The 17,547-nt window shown below is 41.7% G+C and overlaps 1 protein-coding gene across 3 annotated transcripts in view; it reads right to left on the bottom strand.

Moving 5' to 3' along the window:
* Nucleotides 1-17,547, bottom strand: part of ZFP91 (ZFP91 zinc finger protein, atypical E3 ubiquitin ligase) — a 26,082-nt gene extending 8,535 nt beyond the window's left edge. For 2 of the 3 annotated variants that reach the window (XR_005886215.1, XM_041004239.1), the window contains exons 1-6: nt 17,129-17,539; nt 13,770-13,798; nt 1,716-1,928; nt 1,184-1,220; nt 559-660; nt 78-212 (exon numbers count right to left, since the gene is read on the bottom strand). Coding sequence is in view for 2 of the 3 variants with exons in the window: in XM_041004239.1 (XP_040860173.1) it covers nt 78-212; nt 559-660; nt 1,184-1,220; nt 1,716-1,928; nt 13,770-13,798; nt 17,129-17,496 (884 nt within the window). In the remaining variant the exon portion in view is untranslated. Of the gene's footprint in view, nt 1-77; nt 213-558; nt 661-1,183; nt 1,221-1,715; nt 1,929-13,769; nt 13,799-17,128 lie in introns of all 3 variants that reach the window. The other variant, XM_041004238.1, reaches the window with a different exon arrangement.

Here is a 17,547-nt window from a genome sequence, read left to right as displayed (position 1 = left end):
CTCACATTGCAATCCTTCATTCCACTAGATTTCCAAAGTTGCTAGCTTCCATTCTGACAGGTTAACTGCGCACTCACTTCCTAGGAGGCTCCTCGTCTTCTCTCAGCTCACTCTCCTCTTCTTTCACCTCCACCTCCACTTCCACTTTGATTTCCTTCTTCTCCTTCTCTTCTTTGACCTTCGCTGATTTTCTCCGTGGCTTTGGAGTTTCCCTGAAAACACAAATTCATCTTTTTAACAGTGATATCGCACAAAGTACGTTTTGCAGGAAGGAAGACCATGACAACAGGTTCAAGTTTCCGTTCATGTTTTCTCACATTCACAGCAATGACATGTACTGGACACCCGTGAGATGCTTCTCCTTTCGCTCAGGCACAAGATTCCTACGAAGGACCTCACTTTAGACTTAAGAAAAATAAGCTGATATGCAAAGCAAGAACAAAATTCATTACTCAAAACTAACCATTACTCTGGTAACAGAACAAAACAGGAGTGTGAGACAGTACTTTCCTACTAATGTTTTACTGAGGTTATCTGGAATAAAATTAAGAGGCTTACCTTTCTAAGTGGGGTTTGTAGGTCTCATCTCGTGGGTCATCTTTAAAAGGTATTTCCTCTTCACTGATTAACATCTCTTCCTCCTCCTCTTCCTCATCACTACTAGAGAAATAAAACACAAAACTAACTAGGTTGAAAGGCTCACATGTGAGTAGACTGTCTGGTACTCTATGTCCTTATCTAATTGCTGGATCTTAAGACTAATGATTGGAACAAAACCATGTAAATCTTAGATATTCTATCACATTCTAAAACAGAGATAAGATCACTATGCAACAATAGCAAGAAATAAAAAACTGACATTGTAATACTATGTGGTAATGTGCTTTATCAGAAAATACCCAACAGAACAAAATCAAGACTTGTCCTGAAAGATAATAAAATTAAAGCTCTCATCAAAACACAACATAAGGAACTAAGGACACAGTTTCTAAACTAGTAGGATTCCACAGCTAAAGCTCTAATCAACATCAATACAGAACTTAAATCTAGTAACAGTGAACTTGATTTCTCTGGATTTCCTAACAATTGGAAAATAACTTCCGACTCATTCACTGTGATAACGCTCTACAGTTAACTCAAGTTTAATACAAAATATGCAGGTGAAAGTTTCGCCCCTGCTTACCTAATGCCACCTGGAGACTGATGTTCTTCTGCAACTTCTGGAGAAAGCAAGCACAAATAAAATTTTACTTAGATGTATTTTTCCCCTATACCAAAAGGTTTAAATCGCTGCACTCCCTGTGCTATGACAGCTGTCCTTGAAAGCTAACCTGTTCAACTTTACATTAAAAAAAATTACTGATTATTTATTAAGGCATACACAGAGATAGGTAGACAGAGACACAAACAGAAAGAGGTATTTCCCCACACAGTCACCCCTAATTGCCCTCAACAGTCACGGATAGGCCAAGCTAAAATCAAGAACCAAGAATTCAATGCGAGTTTCCCATGTGGTACAACCACTCAAACCATCACCTGCTTGTGTCGGGGGGTATGCACTGGCAGTAGAGCCAGGACTTGCACCCAGGAACATCTCTGGGAAGCGGGTACCATGCAGTGTTGTAACAGCTGTGTCAAATGCCCACTTTCAACATTACATTTAAGATAAAAACAGCAATTGGCCACTGAGCAAGCATACTCCACTTGCACTGTACCATAATCCAGCTGATCTGTATTTGGTTCTGACTTGCAGATGAGCTGTAATGAACCGGTCTTGGACCTGGAGCTTCGAGTATTCTCTGCGTCGCGATGGCGAGAGACAGAGGTCCTGCTGCTACTGCGCCAGCCCCGGGCAGGTCGGGTCGCAACAGCGGGAACTTCCTGAGAGAGGGCAGAGTTGGGTTCTTCCTCCTTCTCTTCCTTGGGATCTAGGTGAAAACACACCACCATTCCCGTTAATAGTTAACCAACAGTCAGCAAGTATCTACCAACTGTGAAAGTTACTGAACTGAAGACGCTTCTAAAAGAAAAACACACAACAACAAAAATCTTATAGCAGTAACAGAAACATAAGAGGAAAACTGGATAAAACCTACAGTGTTACTTTTAATACTTCAAATTAACAAAGAAACAATTTTATCTTGCCTATGTACCACTAAACACAATGCTTAAGAGAAACAAAAGCTACTTTTGATTAACAAAACTCTAGCATCTTGGTCAAACTAAAGAAACTAAAGTGGTTCTAAAGTGTTAGAAAGAAGTAACTACAGGTGTAGATGTTTTAACAACTGAACACACCATCAAGAATTTCTGTTAACCTACAGAACACCCCCATGGCACAATTCAGTCCCAGTGCAGTTTTCCAGTTGCACAGGAAACTGTGCCCAGGCCCAGACACACCATCTGTTACTGCTACCCTTGTTATTCCACATTTCCTCACATCACGAGGTTGAATAAAATGAGGTGGGCCCTTCTCCCCAAGCAATAAATAACAAAAACCAAATTAGGAATTGGCATTCACATTTGGAATGGCTTTTTTACTTATGCAAAGATATTATGTTTGAAGTAAACCAATTTTGACAGAAGATTCTTCGTAAAAATCAACTATAGAAATCAAATACCTTACTGGTATTAAATTCATGGCTTTCAAACACAGAAACTAAAAGTAAAAAAATCTCAGCACATTTATAACAGAAACTCAAATGAAAACAACAGTGTGACACCAATTTTCATCTATACACTGACAATGATACCAAGGTTCAATCGGTCATATTGACAAGGCTGTAGGAAATAGGCGCTCAAACATGCAGGTGAGGATGTCGTAAAGCAAGCTTTTTTTTTAAACTGGAAAATCAGCTTTTACAGAGAGGAGAGAGAAATATCTTCCATCTGCTGGTTCACTACCCAAGTGAATACCACATGTTTGCCTTAATTTAACCTGTATTTTTTTTTATCCTGTCATTGGTACTGTCTCAACACATGTGTTTTGAAAAATTGAACTTGCATTATTTTCAACATATTGTTTACTCAATACTATGTCAATTCCATAACACTATATATTGTTGCTGATGTTTTGTTGGGGCTTTTAACTGACCGGGATTTTACTCTGTTAGCTTTGCCTTCAGACCAGAGAAGGTCTCCCCAAGAAGCCGTTAAAATTATCAGGACAATAAGATGCTGGACTCAATGCTGGGTATGTGCTTGCAATGAAGGAATCTCAACTGAACTTGAACTGTGGTTATGCAGCAAGGTGGAGGAATCTACCATGGGGGGAGGGTTGGGGGAGGAGCGGGGGAAATCCAAGCACCTATAAAAATGTATCACATAATACAATGTTGTTAACGATAAAAAACAAACAAACAAAAAACCTGGGAAGTCAGCTTTTACAGAGAGGAGAGAGAAAGATCTTCCATCTGCTGGTTCACTGCCCAAGTGGCTGTCAAAGGCCAGAACAGAGAAGATCTGATGCCAAGATCCAGGAGCTTCCTCCAGGTCTCCCATGCTGGTGGCAGGGTCCCAAGACCTTGGGCCATCCTCAACTGCTTTCCCAGGCCATGAGCAAGGAGTTTTATCACGCTGTACCACAATGACAGGCAGCAGCACTGAGCCACAGTTCAGGTAGCAATGTGATCACATGAGCAAAAACACTCAATAACATACCAGGTGATAAAGTGCATTAAATTTATTTTTGACTCAATATTTTCAACTTAAAATTGGTTTATCAGGATGTAATTCCATCACAAATAGAGGACAATAAACGTGCAAAATGGTTGAATCTTCAGTATTCCATTTTTTATTTATTAATTTTTATTGGAAAGACAGATATACAGAGAGAAGCAGAGACAGAGGGAGGAAGATCTTCCATCCGATGGTTCACTCCCCAAGTGACCACAATGATTGGAGCTGAGCCAATTGGAAGCAAGGAGCTTTTCCGGTCTCCCACGCAGGTGCAGGGTCCCAAGGCTTTGGGCTGTCCTCAACTGCTTTCCCAGGCCACAAGCAGTGAGAGCTGGACGGGAAGCGGGGCTGCCGGGATTAGAACCGGTGCCCACATGGGATCCTGGTGTGTGCAAGGCGAGGATCCTAACCACTATGCTATTGCGCCAGACCCTCAGTATTCCATTTTAAAAAGAGAGATTTTATGTATCTGAAAGGCAGAGTTGGACTTCTTTCCATTTGCTGATGTACTGCACTAATGGCCCCAACAGTCCCAGATGGGCCAGACAGAAGTTAGAAGCCTAGAACAATACCTGGGTCTCCCGCATGGCTGGCAAGCACCCCAGCACCTGGGCCATGTTCTCCTGCTTTCCCAGAATTTTGGGGAGCCAGATTGGAAGTAGAGTAGCCAGGACCTGATATGGTGCCCAATGCCAGCATCTCAGGCAGCATCTCAAACTGCTGTAACAGATCTGTCCAGTATTCCACTTTTAAAAACAAACAATCTGAAGTGAAATAAGGAAATACAGGATTTGAACAACACTGAAAAAAAATAAGAACTATCAGATACAGAGTAAGTCAAACTACAACAGAATACACATTTTCAAGTATCCACAGAAGATTCTGCTAGGTACACTGTATGATTAGACCGACGTCTCTTGAGCTCAAAGAATGAAGCTAGAAGATACACAAATCTTTGGAAATTAAACAGCATTCTCAAACAAAGCCTAACGGAGCAAAGAAATCACAAGATAAACTGCAATACTTAAAGATGAATGAGAAGGAAAAGATACATACAAACGTAGGGGCTCAGCACTGCTCAGAGGGACAGGACAGGTAGACATAAGAAACACGACAAATCAAAGAAAAGTTGCACATATCATCAATGCCTAACACTACGTTTTAAGTTAGAATTAGGGGGAAAAAAGGAACAATGTCAAAAGAACTAGTGAGGAGCACCATGGTGAATGAAACTGGGAAAGAACACAATCTAGACAAATCAGTGAAACCAAAAAGCTGATTCTTAAAAAATATCAACAATGTCAACAGTCCTTTAACTTAAACCAGTAAAAAACAAACTATTGAAATTGAAAACACTGAAATAAAAAGAACTACAAGACAACACAGAACTGCTACACAAAAAATAACCTAGAACCTCCCTGACACATAAAACCACAGAAGCTAACTGGAGAGAAAATAAAAATCCCAACACACTTTTAGCAAGTGAAGATATCAAATTAACAAAGGAAAAACCTCTCAAATAAAAAGACCAAGGAACTCATGGTTTAACAAACAATTCTACTACACATTTAAAGAACTATCTCATTTTTCTCAAACTCTTCAAAAAAAGACAGAATAATTCCCTATTTCTGAGCATGACAAAGGCACTACAGAAAAACTAAGGCACTTACCCCTTGCAGATTTAATACAGCAGCATTTTATGAGGGTCTGAAGTGCTGATGGCAGCGGGTATCCTTCCACATTAAAAAACAAAACTGTGACTGAATGGGATCTATTCCAAGACTACAAAGGTGGTTCAATACACACGGATAAACGTAAATCACAGTAGCAGAATGAGAGAAAACATTTCAGTAAAATTTCAGTCACCTCAACTGACCTAGAAAAGGTATTTGACAAAATTAAATGAACTTCGCTGATAAGAACGCATAACAAACTAGAATGAGGTTTTAACTTCCTCACCCCGATAACGGTCAACTACTGAAAATCCAAGATATAATGTTAAACTCACTGGCAAGAGTGAAAATTCTCCCTCCAGGATCAAGAATTAGACAAGGATGTCCTTTCTTCACTTACTTAGTACTGAAATAGCAGCGCTGGGCAAAGCAGTGAGGCAAGGAGAAAAGGCACTAGCAGGAAAGGAAGAAGTAGTTGCAGTTGAAAGGACTTCACAAAGACAACTTAAATATGTGTGCCCATGTACAAACTTAAAGGTAACACAAATACAGCCAACTAGAAGGATCTTAAGTCAACACACAAATCTGCTTTTAATATATGAGCAATAATCTATAATGGAACTTTTTTTGCTGAGTCACAGAAGGGCATAAAACTACCAATACATGCTACCACAGATAAGTCAGAAACATTACACTAAATGATACAAAGGTTACATACTGTATGATTCCATGTGAATGAAATGGAGACAAGGCAGATTAGGAAACTAAGGAACCACTGCTTGAAATGGTTACAAGAGTCTTTGGAGATGGGGAAGAAAGCAGAAATGCTTGAAATTAACACGATTTTTGTCATGGAAGTTTCACATCAACATGCACACACATGCAGTTAATCGCCAACAGAATGGTAATTCATGTATCAGTGTAAGTAATCAAGAAGAAGCCAGTTTCTTCAGTATGGCACTTTAGATAATTTGTTTGTGTATGAGTTAACTTCGAATCAGAAAAAAAAATCCAGACCATCTGAAGTGAAACCACACCCCAGGCCAGCCCCGACTGCACAACAGAGATGACTGAATACAGGTACATACATTTTTTTTCATGCAACATATTCTCTGCTTTTCGGTCAAGTTTATTTAAAAAATTAGGAAATCACAGAAGCACATTCAGGAAGAGTGGCAGAGGGGAAAAATGTGGGAGAGATCTCTGTACATGTACCTCACATCCGTGGGTAGAGCCCAAGACTCTCCTCCCGGTGCTGTGGGATCAGCTGGAGGATGCCACCCTCCAGTGACAGAAGTGCAGCCTGCCTAACGTGTAGCATCCACTTCTGAGTCTAACCTTGCTACCTGTTGGTCTCATTTTAGGCCCTCTTGAGACTGCCAACCTTATTCTTAAGAGTTCCTGAAGAATGTTGTAAAACTACATTCCTGAAAGGATCAGGAAACACAGTTTCGTTCTATGAATTGACACAATAAGATACAGCTGTTAATATTTATATGTTCTTTTCCTTTTAATTCTTACTAGGTAGGAAAAGATGAAACATGATTCATCTCAATTGTACAGCCAAAGAGAATTCTAAGTAAGCTAACTCAACAAATGCCAAAAGATGACGATCATTTAGACATGACAAAATATTTCAAGTTAGAAGGGCCACCCTACTAGTTGTACAATCTGGACTTCTGATCTTCACGTTGCCCCATTTTTTTCTAACTGAAGCACAGAGAAATTGAACAAAGGCAGAAACCTGACTGGTGGCTGAAACATGGCCTGGTTGTTTGATAGGTTTGGAAGAATAAAAACTACAGTTGTAACTTCTCAGCCTTTTGGCTAAGATCAAGTGCAGAAAATTACAATTGTTTAACTATCTGATTCTCGTTTTGGAAAACTAACAAACTTAATATTTACTAAATGCCAGGCATCAACCAGGTTTTCCATTTCCCTAGTTCTTACAATCTTGTCAATTACGTTATTATCTTTAGAAATGAGGAAAGCAAGCAACTACGTGGCTTTTCCACAAAGCACCCATGCAGCTGGGAACGAACCTGGCTATAGTGCAGATCAAAGTCCATACTCCTTACAATGCCACTCCCAGCCATATACAGGTGCAATCAAATCAAAGGCAGCTGGCCAGGGCTCAGCTCCTAGCTGGAACATTTCCACAAGCCTCGGTCTAAGTGTTGAGAGGATGCTCTTCATACTAACAACACACCCGATAAAAATTCTATGAAAGCACATTTTAAAAAAAGATTTATTTATTCTTATTGGAAAGGCAGATATACAGAGAGGAGAAGAGACAGAGAGGAAGATCTTCCGTCTGATGGTTCACTCCCCAAACGGCAGCAATGGCTGGAGCTGAGCCAATTCAAAGCAAGGAGCTGCTTCTGAGTCTCCCACACAGGTGCAGGGTCCCAAGGCTTTGGGCCGTCCTCGACTGCTTTCCCAGGCCACAGGCAGGGAGCTGGATGGGAAGCAGGGCTGCCGGGATTAGAACCAGTGCCCATATGGGATCTTGGTGCGTGCAAGGCGAGGACTTAAGCCACTATGCTATTGTGCTGGGCCCAAAAGTACATTTTTAATCTGAAACTGTATGTGGTACTTTCTTATGTTTCAAAAAACAGAACCAGAGTAACGTCTTTTATAATTAAAAAACCAGGGGAAAAAAGGATCGCTAGACTAAGAAATTAGCTGACCTGTCCAGAGTGAGGACACACTCTACAGAATGGGAGAAAATATTTGCACATTACATATTTGGGCATAAGATCCAGTAATTCCACTTATGAGTACATCATTCTAACAGGCATTTACACTCCTATGTTTGTTGCAGTACTACTCACAATAGCCAAGAAACGAAAATAGCTTAAGTCTCCATGAAACAATGAATGGACAAAGAAAATGTGTTATGCACATAAGGGAACAGAAGGATGAGATTTTGTCATCTGTACCAATACGGACAGAACTAGAGGTCATTATGTTTTGTGCGATAAATACAGAAGACAAAAATTGCATAAACTCACATATTCTTGGAATATGACCCTGTTTCACAGGAGTTAAGAATGTTGGGGACCAGCTCTGTTTTAAAATGGATTAAGTCCCTGCCTGTGACACTGGCACCTCTATCAGAGTGCTGGTTTAAGTCCTAGCTGCAGTTTCCAAATCAGTTCCCTGCCAAGGTCCTTGGGGGAGCAGAAGATGGTCCAAGCATTCCTGACGCACAGAAGTTCCTGGCTCGAGCCTGTCTCCGCACCAACCAGACTGGCCATTTGGGAAGTGAAGCAACAGATGGGATCTCTCTCTTTGCAAGTTTTAAATACAATTTTTCACACACACACACACTGGTTACCAACGGTAATCTGAAAGGGAGAGGAAAAAGTTAATATGGTTAGATAGGAATAAGAAATTGTGGTGTAGTTTTGTGCAGTCTTATTTCTGTAAAACAGTAACAAAACAAACAAGAGAAAGACTGGAAAAGATTTTTAAAAAATATTTTCACCAGGAAGAAATGCGTACAAAAACAACACATGGCCCCACACAAAAAAGCACAATTTTGTTTCCAGAAGATACATTTGTTTGTTATTTGAAAGGCAGGAAGGAAAGACAGACAGACTGCCAAACACAGTCTCATTCCCTTGAAGCCCAACAACAACCAGACCGAGCCCAGGATCCCACTCAGATCTCTAACTTGGTAGCAGGGGCCCAACCATTAGGGCTTCCACCTTCTACCTTCCCAAGTGCTTAGGAAGAAGCTAGACTAGAAGCTGAGTACCTGGGGCTTGAATCAGCACTCAGAAATCATGATGTTGTGTCACAAGTTCCATAATACCTGTTCAAAAAGGTACAGTTTATGTTGGTTGTTAATGAGAAAGTACTTTATAAGCAGGTATTCTGATTAGGGATGGGTTTTAACCACATCAGCAATGCTGCCCCAGGCTGCCTTTCAATAACCAAACTGCACAACACACACAATTGGAAATAGAGAAAATCACTGGTTTTTTTTTTTAAGTATTACTAAGTAGTTATTGGGCCTTACATTTTACTAAATTCTAATAATATTTCATGAGATAATCATTATTACTTTCCTCACGAAGATGGGCAAACTGAGACATGAAAATTACAGAAAATTTCCCATGGTCATATAGTTTTTTTCAAATGCTATAACCGCAAGGTAACTTTCTAATCATTTTGTTTCATGATAAAACATGGAACATTTTATTGATAAGAAAAGGTCAACACGCAACTGCATCTGAGTTGAGAATTTTCCCACCATTGCAAATGTAACAAAAGACAGATCTGAAAGTCACTGCCGTAGCAGGACTGTCCTTTTACATCTTACATCATTGCCCCGAGACAGCCACGTAACAAGCTGGTCTAGTCTAGCAGGAATGAGGCACAGCATGTACACCCCAGCCACAGCTGGCGAGAGCCTCGTCCGGGAGACCGCCTTGCTCCTGTGGCCCATCAGCTGCTCTCTGACTACAAGTGCACACTCAGCACAGCAGAGCAGCAGCTCATCCGAGCAATCCAAACAATCAAAACAAGTAATATGGTTTGAAGACAGTAAATTTAGAAAGGTTTGTTATGAAGTAAAAACTAGCTTATTAAGAACCCATCATAAGCCTCCTCGTCTTAAAAGTCCAGGTCTATAAAATGAAGAACCAGAGATGATCACCAGAACCATATTAAACTTAAAAATGATTAGCGATTCACATTTCAAGATAAAAACAAAATATAACAAATTCGATGAGCATCACGTTACTTAGTTCAGATAGAATAAAAGGAATTACTAGAATTAATCAATGTTTAAGAGAAACTAAGAAACATACAGACAATAGATACCATGTAACTTCATTTCTATGAAATTTTAGAAGACCAAAACTAAATGATCTGTAAGCTGTAACTCCAAGCTTAAACTAGGAACAAGCATAAATGTATACTTTCTAAAAAAATCAAGGTATACATTTAACAACAGCAGAAAGGGTTGAGAGTTACAGTCCCAAGGCACCTCCGAGACGGGGGTGCAGAAGCCGCACAGAATTTTTTTTTTAAATATCTATTTAACCGGAAAGGCAGATTTACAGACAGGAGGAGACAGATCATTTGTCTGCTGGTTCACCCCTCAGGTAGTCGCAATGGCCGGGGCTGATCCAATTAGAAGCCAGGAGCTTCTTCCGGGTCTCCAGGCTTTGGGCAGTCCTTGACCGCCTTCCCAGGCCACAGGCAGGGAGCTGGAAGGGAAGTGGAGCAGCTGGGACATGAACTAGCACTCATATGGGATTCTGGCACGTGCAACGCAAGGATTTAGCCACTAAGCTATTGCGCTGGGTCCCTGCACAGAAATTTTTAAAGGGGGAATCTCAAATCATAGGAGAAAAGCATAGTATTTAACAAAATATGCTCAAAAATACCCACACAAACCAGAAATACAGCAAAACTAAAATCTTGAAAGGAATGGTATAAATTATGCTGAGAAAATCTCTTAACAGAAACAACCACAGGCTAAGAAAAAGATACAAGATAAAGACAGGAGTGGGACTGTGGCACTGTAGCCTAATGGGTTAAACCATCAGCAATGCCCTCAGCCCATGTGGATGCAGGTTCAAGAAATTGCTACAGGCCCGGCAGCGTGGCCTAGCGGCTCAGTCCTCACCTTGAATGCGCCCGGGATCCCATATGGGCGCCGGTTCTAATCCCGGCAGCTCCATTTCCCATTCAGCTCCCTGCTTGTGGCCTGGGAAAGCAGTCGAGGACGGCCCAAAGCCTTGGGACCCTGCACCTGCGTGGGAGACCCGGAAGAAGTTCCTGGCTCCTGGCTTCGGATCGGCATAGCACTGGCCGTTGCGCTCACTTGGGGAGTGAATCATTGGACGGAAGATCTTCCTCTCTGTCTCTCCTCCTCTCTGTATATCTGACTTTCCAATAAATAAACAAATCTTTAAAAAAAAAAGAACTTGCTACTCCACTTTGGTACAGCTCCTGCCCACTGCATCTGGGAAAGCAGATGAGCCCCTGCAGCCACATGGGAGACTAGGATGAAGGTCCTGGCTCTAGCTGGGTCCCATTTTGTGAGTGAACTGGTGCTGGGAGATGGCTCTGTCATTCTTTCTCCCAAATAAATTGAACAGAAACCTGAATAACTTTGCTCTAATACAGTATCATTAGCAGTGGTCACCACAGTACAATTCAGCATTAAAATGATTCCTCAAGTCTCAGCATTTCACTCTGGCCCATCCTTTCCAGCCTGAGAACTCTCCCAGACTCTGGTTATTGACAGCAATTACAGAAAACCACCTTAGGGACACATGTTCTGTGCTCACTCTAGATTTCTGGAATTCGCTCTCTGCTCTGATCAGACAGTAGGAAATGTTTCCAACAGTAATAAAATCACTAATCGCACAGTGACATAAATACGCAAAACCCCGCCAACGGACTGCCTTAATCACACATTTAGAAGAGGTAAGGTTCTGGTGATGGTACACTTGGTTCCTTACTGGTGAAACAATGAGTTGAAAAAATTAACTTGTTGCTTGTAAATACAAAATGCAAATGAGGCAAGAAAACAATGTTTTAAAATTCCTAGTTCACATCACCTCACGACCTGAAAGTTTCTATGTCTGCCCTGAAATATTGATCTCCTGCTGCTTAAGTGAGACTGCTGAAAACCAAATCAAGACAGTCTTTACACCGGGGGTGGCCACTGCCCTCAAACGCCCCGCCATGTGGCACTGATGCCAGGGTGACTCCTCACACGGGGCAGTCCCTCAGACTCCCTCCCTAATAAAACCGCCTGACTGAAAGCCGCTTGTCAAATTGCCTCTAACTTAACTAAATTCATGTAGTCACGAAAAGCAATGATACTGTTTTGTATGTACATACTTACTTATTCCTAAAACTATATCTGAACATGACATCGATTTTGTTAACTTAGAATATCAGCTTAATGGGGTGTGCCATCATCTTCCGACCTTTTCGGCACTTCCCCGGGCAAACCTTGGTGAAATCTGAGAATACATTAACATGCAAATGAACTCAAAAGCCACTTCCAGGCTCCTATGTGGGCAATGGTTCATGTCCCACTGCTCCACTTGCAATCCAGCTCCCTGCTGAGTGGCTTGGGAAAGCAGTCGAGGACGGCCCAAAACCTTGGGACCCTGGCACCTGCATGGGAGACCCAAAAGAAGCTCCAGGCTCCTGGCTTTGGATAGGCTCAGCTCCGGCTGTTGGGGCCACTTGGAGAGTGAATCACTGGACGGAAAATTCCTCTTTGTCTTTCCTTCTTTCTGTTAATTTGTTTTTCAAATAAAAATAATGTAAATCCAAAAAGAAAAAACAAAATCTACTTCTGAAATTCTGAAAACATGGGTTATTAATACACCAAGAGTTCTGAAAATGCCTCAACCTCTGAAATGAACATGACTTTATTTAAAATTCAACAGATGTAACATGAAGACTATTTCAGAGTAACAGGATAATTGTTTGAAAATTATAAGGAAAAAAAACCAAAAGAAACAGGGTGACTTCTTCTAAATATTAAAAATCACAGGAAAGATCAAGTACAAGAAGTCTATTTCTTTATTCATGAATCTCAACATATGCTAGCTACAGTTCTTATATACCCAAATGCTTTTCAGAGCTGAACAGCTACTTTAATAGGTAAATTACACAGGAGTTTGAGAATGCATCTAACTAATGGATTAAAGTGGGATTTGTGTGGAGATTGAATAACCCAGAATGCAACTTTAATCTCTCCATAGTTGTACAACAGAACATGTCAACGCCTGGTTTAAGACTTCTAAAAAGACCCCTTAATGCCCAAGTTTTCCTGAAACAACACAGTGTAATTTCTTTAGTTCCAATAAAACATGTTATTTTGTTTCAGTAAGAATAGCTCTAACATCTGATGCTCACCTATCCACATTTTTCTCACCCATAAAAATCTACAAAATTGGGGGGCCTGGTTAATTATCTGCGGCAACAGTGGTATTCCATGAGTACCAGTTTGAGTCCTGGTTGCTCCCGGAAGAGCAGAAGAGAGCAGTCCCATCCCTCAGGCTCCTGGCTGCAGCCCAGCGCAGCTATGACAGTGTGGCCATTTGGGAGTGAACCAATGGATCATTTCTTTTTTTCCCCCCATCTCTGTAATTCTGCCTTTCAACTAAACACAGATAAATCTTAAGAACAAAATTTATACAATTATTTCTGAATAAGGAACGTAAGGTTTTTCATTTTTAAAGTATCTGAAAGGCAGACACATACACCATTTAATAAAAGATAGACCAAGATAGAGAAAAGTTTTTACTGAATAAGAGTCACTTTTAAGTAGAAAACAATCTGAATGACCAGGCTCAGGTTCACGCTACTGTCTACAAGAACATGAAATGGCTTTAAATCTACACACAAAAGGTAGCACTCATCACATCTTACCTTTATCAGTTGCTACTTTGTCTACACATCTGTAAGAAATAAGAATCAAGCATTCAGTCAGCAGTCTGCACACTGTCTTAAAACATAAACATAGAACTCTATAACTTAGCCCCAGAGTGACAGAATCGGGAACGGCACCAACTCTCAGGCCCAACTCTCTCCGAAGTGAAGGAAATGACGTCACCTACACAGTTCAACACGTTGCTTGCAAATGCTGCTGCTAACTGAGGAATCTAACTTTAATTGTTAACATAAACAGCCCCATGTAGAGCTAGAACATCATACAGAAAAGTTAACCACAAACTGACACCAATGCAAAGAAAATATTACCAGTTTTTAAAATGGTAAAAGAAAATGTATGTGATTGTTTTATATAAATGAAGTAAGTAGCAATGAAATGACTTTTCTATTCTAGCATTATTTTTGTCAAATAAATACAATGGAGGAAGGAGAATGTCAAAGTCTCAAATTGTTCCATCTAGGTAATAAATACTGGGTTTCCGTTACACAGATTTATCTTTTGGGGAACATGTAATAAATTTTCTAGCAAACATTTAATGAAGCAATCAGAAAGACGCTAAAATTGCTAATCTCAAACCAAAATCTAGATAAGGCAACAGCTGGATGCAGCAATGAACAGAACTTGGACTTTACAAGCTAGAACAGTAAAGAGCTGGCTCTTCACCACTTTCTAGAGGGAGCAGCAAGGTGAGCGAGCCTAATGCAGGTGCTCCGGAAGATACAAGCAGATTCAAAAGCCACAACCAATAATCTATTCTCTTTAGAAGGAATAGCTATCATTTCTAATGTTCTGTGTATCTTTTTGAAAAGCTGTTTTTTTTTTCATTTTAATCTAACTGCAGTCTGAGAATTTCATTGGTCCTGTAGTAGTAGAGAAGATGGATTTTTTTTTGCTTTTAATCAGCAAAAATTATCCAGAAACCCCTCTAATAGCGCTTTCAAATACTTTCTGTGGGATGTAATTATATTAAAAAATTATAAACACTCCACTTGAAATAAAGTTATTTGAGAATCTAAGCTCTGTACTACATTGACTGAGAAGCAAATGATGAACCTAATTTTTAGCCTGTACTTGCAAGGGTACTTCAAAAAGTTCATGCTAAATGTATTTAAAGTTTACTTTGGTACAAAACACTTTGAAATCTACGCATATGTATTTAAACTTTGATCAAATTTGGTTAGTCTTTCCTTGGCATTAACTTGTTTTGGTTTTAACTTATGATTCTGGCATTTAACTTTCTCTTGGGCACCTTTACTGAAAACATTTTTTCCCTTTCCATTCACAAATACCTCCTTTACTCTTCCAATTCTACCAGTGTAACACACATATGAAGTTGCTTTGCGCTTCTGACTTACGAAATTTCAACAATTATCCAATTATAAAGCTGGCTTCATGAATTCATAAAATACCAATTACACATGAAGCAGGTCCAAAGAGGTCAAGTGAACTGTCTTAATGCCCACTGGGCAACCAACGCACAGCGGGCACTCGGAATCCCAGCTAGCTAGCATTTTTTTCCCCAGTGTTTTTTCCACTATATTATTCTGCCTTCTAATAGAAACAGATCTCAGAAAACTCACACATCTGGACGTGAGACCTGAGTTTTTATACGCTATGCCATCTCCTTGACTAAGGGAAGGATGTCCAGGATCACAGCTGATTATTAGGAGTTTGAAGGGGAAAAAAAGAGAAATACGGAAAAAGGGTCTGAGTGAGGTTAATTACTAAATCACATTCTTTACTTCCTTTCAAAAACTGTCACATTCTTTGGGAAACAGAGACAAATGAACCAAGGTCAGGGGTTCAACAAACAGATCAAATCTCCTAAAATGTCTCAGAGCATTATGCTGGGAAAATTAGTTTTAAAATGTATTTTATCATTGGAAGTCCGTAAGCCATGTACATACACATCTGAGAAATCTCCAGGAATCCATGTTTAATTTGCACCGTAAGGGGAACGTGGTCTGCCTAACCTGGCACTCAGCGTCAGGCCGTCCCCGCTCAAGCAAGAATGCCAAGTTGAAACGTTTCCCAGCTGGACAGAAAATGGAAAACGTTTGTCAAAAACAGTATTCCGGCAAACCCTAGCGATCTGATCAAACTACCTAACTTTAAAGCCACCGTCAGGACACCTGGTGCTCAACGTCAGGCACCGGCATCTCCACGGCCTGCCTGGATGGATGACGAGCAGGGACCTGCTTTGACCGCCGACAAGCAGGGACCGGCATGGGGGCATCAGACTAGTGTTTCCTGCCCACGGGAACTTTGTGGAGAACAGTCCGAGGACTTAGGAAGTCGTCTTCACGCAGGCTCAACCGTTCAACATTTATATTGTGGAAGTCAAATGATGCGTTAGTACCCTGCCAGAAGTTATGGGAAAAAAATTAACGATGACTCCACATATCTTAAATGATACAGGTATATTCAACTCTTCAAAGAGTAGGAGAAAATGAGAGTATTTAAAATATATCTTATTAGCCTCTCTAGAACACAAACCCAAAACTATCACCAAATGTCATTGGAATCTTTTACTTAGTAGTTACTATGCGCCAGGCCTAGTAGCAAGTGTCAATTCTCACAGGCTCACAGTATGGCAACTATTTCACATCCCTAACTCGGCACAGCCAGAGGGCCCAGCAGGCCAAAGGACTTACCCAAGGCACCTACTTCTAAGTGAGGCTAATGGACCACATGTGTCCACATTCAATAAGTCAACATAAGCTTTGTAAAAAAGAAAATGAATCTACAGCAACTAAGGTTTTAATTGCAACTGGTTTGTATGTGTATATTTCTGTCATCAGAAAAATAGTCACAACAAATTTAGCAAACCCTGTTGCCCTTCAAATGCACATGTAACACCACAGTGACACATCTTTAAACCTTATTCCTCTGTCGGGGCGTTTCTAAGGCAAAGCCGCCAAGTCAGAGACTTAATTTTGGAACCTATCTATTTCAAGGTTTAAATTTTCCTAACGTAAGCGAGCCGCGCCACTATTGCTGCTGGGGTTCCGGGAATACTCACTCCGGACTTCTCCCTCTCCCTTCAACCCTCCCTGCTCTTACTAACACCTTAACTGCAAAGGCAAACGACAATGGTGTTTTCTGCACTCAATCTAATAGCTAGATCGATTCATCTCTAGCGCTTACAAACTCGAGTGTTTTGAGTAACCTCACCGGGAGCAGTCGTTTTATAAACACTTTTAACCTATTTACGTTCGTGGCCCGCGGGAACTCCCCTTGCAGATGCGTCCACTTCGGAGAACCGCTCTACACCAAACAAACTAGAAACACGGAGGCCGGCCCGGAGCCCGAGCTGCCCCTTCCCCACGCCACTCACCCGAGCCGCGGACTCCTCTTGCCCTGAGCCGGAGACGGGGGCTTGCTGGCCTGCGACGGCTGCCCCGGGGCGTCCAGAGGCCTGGCGCTCGGGCTGCTCCTCCGCCGGCGGGGATACTCGGCCTTCCTCCGGCGGGACACGGCGGCCGCGGCGGCAGCAGCAGCAGCGGCCGCGGCGGCGGCCCGGCCTCGGTCCCGACCTCCCCTCAGCACGCGGCTGCTCGTGGTCCCCGCGGGCGTCCCTCCCGCCGCCGCCGCCTCAGGGGGCCGTGGCTTGGCGTGCCCCGGGGCCGCCTGTGCCGCCGCCTGCGCCCCTTCCGGGTCCTGCTGCTGCTCCGGGGGTCTCGGCTCTTCCGTCTCCCCCGGCATCGGGGCTCGCCCGTCCCCCACCCCCTCGGGCCAGGCGGCGGCGGGCGGAGG

Source organism: Ochotona curzoniae, unplaced genomic scaffold (assembly GCF_017591425.1).
Source record: "Ochotona curzoniae isolate NIBS_2020 unplaced genomic scaffold, NIBS_Ocur_1.0 scaffold_3171, whole genome shotgun sequence".
NCBI classification, from domain to species: Eukaryota; Metazoa; Chordata; class Mammalia; order Lagomorpha; family Ochotonidae; genus Ochotona; species Ochotona curzoniae.
This window is presented reverse-complemented; position numbering and strand designations above follow the sequence as displayed.